Raw genomic sequence first — 9,219 nt, 5'->3', positions numbered from 1 at the left:
GGAAGTAATTTTAATGTTAAAGACTTTCCTCTCTTCCTAGATACTTGCTGGAGATGTCACACGAAATGTTTCTTCATATAGAGGAAGACTAGCAGGCACGGAATGGAAGTGGTATGCATGATAGGCATTTATTTCTTCTTTTTAAAGCTATAACAAACCAGCTTAAAATAGACATCTGATAGTTGAAACCTTTCCACATTTTAAATGCAAAATTATTCCAATAAAAAGATATTATTTACATTTAATTTCACATTCTAGAAAGGCTGAGTGGCTACAAAAATAAGCGTTATGACGGAAACACCTTCTACTAACTCCATGCTAAATCCTAACCGATTTTGTAGAGCTATTAGAATTACACAAACATTATTCAGTTGATTATAGCTACAGCTACTTTGAGAATGCAAAAATACCCAAACCCAGAGTAAAACCAATTAGGGTTCGCCCACTACCGACAAGTGCACTTGGTAGCGATCATATCCTCATACTCCTTGTAGACAATGGAGCCGTCGGGCTCTATGGTCAGCACGCTCAGTGGGCTGTATTCGGCAGGAACACAGGAGGGCTTCGGAACAGAGGAATCCAGTTTCTCGTATATTATGTTCTGAACCATTGTGTGTACAGGAGAGCCATAACGATGCCCGACCACCCTTGGGCAGTCACCTTTGCAATACTGAGGGCTGTACCTGTGTGGTGCTATTATCCACTTGTCCCATTTTAGTTGGCTAAAACTTAGACGGAAGTTGTGAAGCTCACACTCGTTTTGAGGGAACAGAAATTGTTTGAAATACTCGCTCAAATTATAAGGTGGAGTTGCTGGTGCTTCTTTCAGATTCCCATCTCTTCTCTGTCGAGAGGCCCTTGTACCCTGTGAATTCTCTTTTCCTTTGTCACCTGTAGGATCAACAAGCGGACTGTTCCTTTGCCTGGGCCGCACTGGGTTTTTCCTTCTGTGTCTAAGTGAGTTCCACCTGTGATAAGCTTGCTCACTGGTATCATTCAGATAAAGAAGAAGAGAAGGGGCAACCAGTGCCATGTTAATGGGATTTTCCAGTTTAGTGTTCTGTTGAGGATCACCCATCAGACAAGTGAAGTTCACAGCCATATGAATATTTCTCCTGTTAGTAGCAATTAGAGGCTGGAGAAAAGAAGTCACATCAATCTCAACCCACTTGCGTTTTCTAACTTCGAAGTGCAGGCTAAAAGCTATAGAGTGTGAAACGCTGGGACACACTTGGCTTGAAAAATCATGCTCCTTGACAGATAAATGGCAGACACATGTAATGGAAGAAGAAATGGGAACTGATGTGTCAAAGGAATAGAGCAAGACAGACTTGAGTAAGTGCTCTAGAGCAGTGACACGATCCAGGTTGAAGAGTAAATCCACCGAGTGAACATCTCCTGAGAAGGGAAACAAAAGCTTGTAAAGTTAGTGCATCTTAATTTTCCACCTAGATGTAAATACTATCATGTAGTGGATAAGTGGCAATGGTGCAGCAGCAGAAGAAACCAATTTAGATGCCCTCCCTTATTTTTATTATATGGAATTTCTACTTTGGTCAAAGGACATAAGATTTAAAAATGAAGAAAAGACAACAAAAACAAGAACACCAGCTTTTAAGAGGTATTGGGATTCATTTCATTTAAAAAAAAAAATGACAGAACAACAAACCAGACAGGAGGAAGTTAGCAGTTGCCTTTTCAGTGTTGATGTGGGGAAACAGGAACTAGACACTCCAAATTATACAAGCCATGAAATGGCTAAAGTTTTAAAGTGAACGCTTTCAGTATTAGCTCTAGTTATTCATCCTACTCATATATTTTTTCCTCTTTAAATCCCTTGACCAACAGCTGCCAGCAAGTCTGAGTAACGGAAAGGCAGAAATTAATTTATTAGCACTACTTAAAGAAATGATCATCCTTTCATGAGTGTCACTTTGCTTTTCTTTTGTGAAACAAACCAAAGCTGGCTTTCTGGTATTCTTTGTATTTGCTCCAATTTCCATGTTATTTTGAGATTGATGAACCCATTTCTTGACCTATGTTGCAGATGTGGACATAGCATACATTTAATATAATGCTTTTTTTACTACTCACCACTGTATTTTTTACATAATTAGAAATTGTTCAATTTTGACCACACAAATACATTAAGTGAGCTCTTCAAGGCTCTGTAGACCTTGATAAACTTATATTTCCTATATTAATGATTTTTTCTAAAATCATTACTTTGAATAGCCTCAAAAACTGTAGGAAGTTGGTTCAGATTGGGGCTGCTGTTTAATTACTACTACATTTAGGATATATAATTATGAGATTAACCATTAATTGTGAATATATTTCTGAATCAGATTATACTACACCAGGAAATTTTGGTTATGAACAGTGATTCGTTGGGTTTTTTTCTAATTTTCTTTTTCCATAGTAAATACTTCTTAAGTGAACCTCAATCTCAACGTGCTATTACTGTGCACAAGAATCATGTTTGTGTTCAAGGTGATCTGTCTTTCTAAGTGAAAAAATCCAAGTCGGGAGAACTCAAATCACTCGTCAGCAGTCGCACAAGTAGAACGAAAGGCCAAGGATTTCTAGCTGCTGTTGCTGTGACCAGACCATGTTTGAGGAAACCACGAAAGCGTGGTAAGTTACAAAAAGCCAAGCCACCCTAGTTTTTCAGCCCTGAACCTGATTTACAAGTAGTTCTACTCTTCCCTCCATGATATTCACACATTTGTGTTGTGATTCTTCCCTAGCAAACATAGAAGGCAGGGAGAAAAGTCATCTTGCAATGGGGTTCTGGCAGCTTGTTACAAGTCTCATTACAGTGCTGTGTTTTTATGGCCTTGAAAAAAAGCAAAACCGAGATAAGCAGTAGAAGGAGACATGATGCCCATTATGCCTAACCGTTTTTTCCACTTCTCTTACTTTACTTGGAACGGATTGTAGAGTTTTCTCTGACTCATAGTAAGATGAGTCAGCTGAAACATCAGTAGCATCCCGATACCAACATAGTACCATTTGAGTGGCAGTTCCCAAACTGTGGGGAAGTCTATGTCTAATGCCATTCAAGGAGAAGTAGGTTATGAAAAACTCCTACAGTTTAAGAGAAGAGACATCAAGATTAAAATAGCAACAACTCTGAAGAAATAAGATTTTTTATATTATGCTGCAAGCACAGAACACATGGAAAACCCCCATTCAACCTTTGTAGCTCAGGTCACCCCACACCTACCTTTCATTAGGTCTCTGTGGCGGTGCTTGCATTCAGAACATGGGGTGAAAAGTCGAACAGTGTTATAGAGGTGGCTTTTGTTAGCCTTTGGGATTCCCTCCTTGGTGGCAGACATCTTATATAGCCTCTTCATGTACCGAAGGGCTCTGAAGTCTGGCTGTAGCCTGGGGACCTCGCTTTCCCAGTTCTGGTGTCCCCGATCAGACAGCACCTTGAGAAGGGGAGGCAGGAGAGCATATCCACGTCTTGCACCTTTTGGCAGCCGTAACAATGGATTTAGCTTACTGGCATTGTCCTCGGGAGCTACCAGTAACCCAGAGGTCTTGTCAAAGACTGCACGACCCCGGGAGTGGGGGGAACACTGGACGCTAGAAGAAAGCCAATGAAGATAACAGTAGAAACAAACACAAATTCTCCAAGCACTCTCCATGCTCTTTAGGGTTGCAGCCAAAAAAGTGCCTCCCCTAAAATATTCAAGGGAAAAAAGAGTACCTGAGCCAAATCCCTTATATATGTTGCAGCTGTGGACTGGGAGGGAGGTTTTCTCCTGATTAGAAACCAAAGAGAAAGATCTGCAGCTGGCTGCTGAAACCACATGCTTGTTTGCATTTCGGCTGGCGCCTCTGCCCGGGAAAGCATATTATAAACAAAATCCTTATTCTGAGAGTTAACCTTTCTCACATGGTAAATTACTAAACAAGAGGGAGTGCCAGCCTCTAGAGGGAGCCGGGGAGGCAAGTTAGTATTGGCCAGTCTAACTAAACCCATGTTTATTTGCAGAAATCTATATAAAGCTAAATATCATTGCTCTTAGCAATAATAAGCTAATAAAAAAAACCCAGAAACTGTTTTTCATTTTCTGTTGACATAGTTCCCATATTTCATTTCTGTGTAGGCAGTACTATCCACTTGAGAGAGAGGTAACTGTGACTATAGTACCATCAGATTCGTTTTCATTCCAGCACACAGCACTTATTTACCTCCAGTCCAAGGCAAGGCACCCAAAAAGCAGAGTGCTTTTTCAGTCAGTATCAGCCATCTGCAGAGTGTGCTCCAAAAGACTCCAAATGGAGTAATATTGATTGCATCAGAAATATTCAGAAACTCTTGTAGCTGAATATAACTAAAGAGATGGTGTTTAGTTTTATTTAATTAGGAAAATACAGGGGGAAAAATCCGTTTTCATGGCAGTTGTTTTTAATTAGAGCTATGTTATCAATAATCTAGTGAAATGTCACCCGTAATCTAACTTCCACATCTTAAGGCTTCTAAGTAAGGATTGCTTGTTTGGCGAGTGTGTAATTAACTTACAAATTAACTTGGAAAAATGTCAGTCTGGCATTCTTTGATTTGGAGTGGAAGGCTAATTCGGATAACAACCTATAAGATGAAACAATTTAACCTTTTCTGCTGGATTTCTTAAAGCTGATTTGGTTATGACGAGGGGGATACTGTCACTTCTAAGGTCAGCGATGTGTAATAAGGTGATCTGTACTTCGATTTGTTTTAAAAATATATTCTTCAGTCAGGCATGCTTGCACCAGACAAGCTCATCCACTCCCTCCCTTGCGGGTTTGAATTAGTCCACTTTACACTAGTTTCAAACAAAGGTAACTACAGTTTCTGCTGTTCTATGACAATTTAAGCTGCCCTTTAAGTCTTACCCTCTTCCACAAACCATTTCCTGCTCTCTCCTTTACACTGATTTTTGATGTTATCAGATCTTGTGGTGGGTCCAGTCAGGGAGCTGAAACGGTAGGAAAATAATCCAACAAAAAATGAATATTTGCTTTACCTTACTGAAACCACTGGACAAGCTGAGAACAATTAAGCCTATCTTGAATAATTCAGGGCTCAACAGGACATGAGTGGTGCTTCTGGATGCTAAAGGCATAGCAAATCCTTAACTATTATTTTGTACAGTAAGTGCCAAAGTAATCTTACATATTTTTATATATACACTGCATTGAAGAGGGTATTCTTAAACATTTAGCTTTTGAGAATTTTACTTGAGTAGACTGAAAAGTTCATTAAACAGGTGAAAGGACATGGAGATTTTTAACTGTAGATTTAAACCTAGCCCTGACCGTATACGTTCTGCTCTTTTACATAGGCTAGTGGCCTGATCGTAAAACTCATCCACATTTATTAGCTGCCTGGTTGGAAATCTAAGCAGAGAAGTCCAAGTCCAAATATACCCAACTTGAACCCATGTATCAGACAGGTTCACTGACTGCAATGATAATCATTAGGAGAAACCTAATGCAAACTGCCTTGTGCTCTGTTGGCCAAGGCTGGGGGCTGCTGTGGTGATGTCTAGAGGACCTCAAGGCAACTGCTGCTCATCTCATGGTCGAGCATAATGCTGATTAGCGTCCTGTGATGCTTTGGGGTAGAAGAAGGTTAGATCTTGTTTATTTTCCTTCATCCTGGTGTCTGACTGGGTTAGCTGCTGTGGAGGCCTTCAAAGGATCTTATGGCTAAGTTTTCACATTTTTAGTAACTGGTTGGTCTAGACCTGTGGAAATGTTTAATAGGTCAGTTGATTTGACTATGGCGTGTTGACTACTCGACCCTTTAGAAAATGTTTAGATCATTTTCAGTGCATAAATAGGAGCTGAAATGCTCAGAGACTGGCTATAGGAATGCAGGGATTCTTAACGTTTCTGAAGACTTAGAGCCTTCCCATGAATATTTTCATAACTTTAGGCAGTTCTTGAGCAGCTTCTAATAAACCAGACTTCCTTTGCCCTGCGGTAGCCTATAACAAAGAGGGAGAAAACTGGAGTTTATGTTGCTATTGATTTTTTTCCTCTGAAACCCAGTTCCCCTCAACAGGTCACTGCTCCGGCACAGTCACTACAACCCCTAAGTGGGGAACTGAAGGCTGGCGGCTTGCAGGGGAGTCAGCAGCTGGGGGAGGCAACGAAAGAGGAAAGAGAGAGCCCTGTAAGCCACGCTTGCTGCCAAAGCCAGTTTATCATCCAAACTGTGACCTTTTTACTGGACTTCAGGTTTCTCAATGCTCGGACATGTTTACTGAAGAGTTATAAATTGCAGCTATATTTGAGTGAAGATTCTGGCATACCTACACTTGTAGGTAGTTGCAAATACATACGCACAAGCATTCGAGGTATGAAAGACCTGTTTAGTAAAACAAAATGTCCAAGGAGATTAGTTTCATCGTATCACTTTAAAATCCAGACCATTATTAGATTGTTTGATAGTCTCATGTTTCATGTATCTTAAATATTTATTCTCTCTATTACTAATCATTAGATTGTCGCAGCAGAAACTATAGTTTCCTTTTTCCCCCTGGGAAACACTGAGGGAGTACCTAGTCTTTACTACCACAAACTAATAATAATTTTTAAATTCCTATAAAACAGAGCTGAGGAATGTGTAGCTTTGCCCTGTAGCTAGATAATAATGCTTGCTTGTTTCCTCAAGGGAGCAAAAGCATTAATCACAGGTATAGCTGTTATGCCCTGATGAACAAAGTGTTTTAATTTCGGCTCGCTGAGCTGATTCAGTGGGCTTTGAAATACAAGAAGTATCAGGTGCTCTCTGCAGGGTCCATTGATAATGTTGCAGAAACTTAGCTAACTGCCCATGGAGAGTAACAGCTGAGTTACAGTGTGCTATACAGATGTGAGCTGTAGCAATTTCTAACAATTTAAAAAGAAGAAATGTTTCCTGCTACTTCTGATAGCTTCTTCCTGCCTTAAACCAAAAAGATCAAACAAATTATTTTAAAGAACCAATGCATATATACATGTCATTGTTTAACAAGACGGAATCAGAGCTAAAAAACTATGTACCGCTGATTTTATGACTGCAGTGTGAAACAGAGATTTTTTATTACTGATGATAGCAGCCTATGCTCAAGTCAGCCCGTTTTTATCTCCTTGATAACATCAGCAATCCTTTAAACTGATGATAGCCAGAAGACTGGGCTCCGTTTGCCCCTCTGTTCCCAACCACCGCCTCGTACCTGACTATACAGCAGCCTCCATAGCCTATGTAATGGTACCTGCCATTTGAGCTGTTTTCCACAGACACGGCAGTTGAGATTTTTCCCATTCTTTCCCATATTTGTAATTGTCTCATGGAAGACTTATTCTCCTAGCGGAAAGGTCAGCCTTCTTGAAGAACTTGCAAAAGAACAGAAATGTTACATAGACGCAAGCTGTGGCGCTGAGGGAGAGTTTATGAATTCACTTCTTCTTGCAGACTACTTCTACTACTACCTATGCAGCTTTGCATGTGTAATTTGTTTTCTTTAATGTTCTTTCTGTTAATTTACTATCACTTTATTATCATTTTTTATAGAACCTAGAAATTTCCCTCATGGACCACGAGCCCATTTTCCTGTGTGCTGCATAAGCACGGACTAAACTGCCCTGAGAGTTTGTAATCTAAATACGGGACAAGAGAAGGGACTTAGCATACGGTTACCTTGACTTTGTTGGCATTATAGAAGAGTAGAGTTTGAGGGATTTCAAGAAGATTGTTAAGAGAGCATTGCTGCTGTTCGCATCAAGGGCAGCATGAAGATTTGTTTGAAAATGTAACGGGTGAACAACGGAAGGCAGCCCCATGAGAGGGAGTTGGCAGAGTACACTGCTGTGTCCCTCACCTCACAGGGGTGCTCTGAGGATGACTATTTTAAACATTATGAACCATTCAAGCACTAGGATAGTGCTAATTTTGTAAGGACCTGAAACAGAAACACACACCTAGGCACACAGCCACGATCACGACTGCATCTCAAGTGCTGTCTGGTGTCTGCAGGATGTTGCTGTAACAGGTAGGTAAGAAGCCAGCAGCAGTGATGAGGTACTTTAGAGAGGTGGTGAAACGCTGTGTTTTCTCCATGGTAATCAAGTTTTAGAACCTAAAAGAATGCAAAAATAGAGAGGTGGTGAAACGCTGTGTTTTCTCCACGGTAATCAAGTTTCAGGACCTAAAAGAATGCAAAACTTACAAGTTATAATTGTCTCGGTTCCTCAGGCAAGGGAAAAACCTGCATGAGGAGGATATACCCAAGAGGCCCTGTTTCTTTGTTTACATGCCCGCCGAGGTCCCCAAAGCATTGGGATGAGGAAAGATCATTCCCTGGTGGTTGACTCCAGTGAGGAAGGTGAGAAGGGGAAGGAGATGAGCTTTGTCGCGTACTCGGCAGCAAGGAGCGCTCAGAAGAGAAACAGCCCTCCTCCAGGAGCGGCTGCCCCTTTGTCTGTACCTGAAGGCAACTGGACTCCGAGCGGCACGCCGTGTAGTGCTGTCGGCTGCTGCAAAGGCAGTAGCTGGCTCAGGGGCTGCGGCAAGACGGGTCACCCAGCCCTTTGTTTCCCTAATTGCCACTTGTGGCCTCTCTCTGCCTTAGCTAAAAAAAGACTGCCTTCTGCTATATCCTTGTAGAGCTAAGGGGACCAGGTATATGCTGTGGATTTATCCAGTGGCATCATAATATTACATTTTAGTCTCCTGCCAAGGGCACGGCAGTGAATCAACCAAAAAGAAAAAAAAACATTGCCTCTGACTGCTTCGCTAAGACATCCATGTCTAAAGCACTGGATTCCCTTTATGGAAATCCAATTTACAAAAATTGTATTATAATGGTGGCCTAAAGTTAATGTATGTCACAGCTACACTTCCATTGTTCACAATAGGTATCTATTCTTTGTTGCTAAAAGATCTCACTGTAGCTGATCCAATACCCAATTTAGTTCTTCTACATAGAGTTTCTGGATTTATGAAAACAAATTCTAGATTCATGGAACTATCATTTGACAAAACTTTTTAATATCTTGTGCATTCCAGATTGGATTAGGATATTCCGACCAAAAGTGAAACGTCATCTCTGGTTTATTGTTCTATTTGTATGTCAATAAAAATAAATAACTCTTTCAAGTGTTACAAACACTAGCTGATAGATGAAACAGCTTGGTCTGAGTTAGGAGTTTGCTGTGGAAAGATACAGCGGC

General features: G+C 40.7%; 1 protein-coding gene across 1 annotated transcript; it reads right to left on the bottom strand.

The window, feature by feature from the left end:
• Positions 1–445: 445 nt before the first annotated feature.
• GDF9 (growth differentiation factor 9) lies at positions 446–3,659 on the bottom strand. The gene is made up of 2 exons (XM_010291406.1): positions 3,230–3,659; positions 446–1,398 (listed from the first exon to the last, which is right to left on the bottom strand). Exons 1-2 carry the CDS (start codon positions 3,657–3,659, stop codon positions 446–448), a joined length of 1,383 nt encoding a protein of 460 aa, XP_010289708.1.
• Positions 3,660–9,219: the final 5,560 nt, after the last annotated feature.

The sequence above is a fragment of the Phaethon lepturus genome, unplaced genomic scaffold (genome assembly GCF_000687285.1).
Source record: "Phaethon lepturus isolate BGI_N335 unplaced genomic scaffold, ASM68728v1 scaffold30327, whole genome shotgun sequence".
In the NCBI taxonomy this organism is placed as follows: Eukaryota; Metazoa; Chordata; class Aves; order Phaethontiformes; family Phaethontidae; genus Phaethon; species Phaethon lepturus.
The sequence above is the reverse complement of the archived record's forward strand: the minus strand, read 5'-3'. Positions and strand labels throughout refer to the sequence as shown.

What these genes read in the sequence shown, in the direction of transcription:
- GDF9 (XM_010291406.1), bottom strand. Translation starts at nt 3,659, where the DNA reads ATGGAGAGTGCTTGGAGAATTTGTGTTTGTTTCTACTGTTATCTTCAT. An exon ending in CCACAGAGACCTAATGAAAG is followed by an intron (nt 1,399 to 3,229) that starts GTAGGTGTGGGG and finishes TTCCCTTCTCAG; the next exon opens with GAGATGTTCACTCGGTGGAT.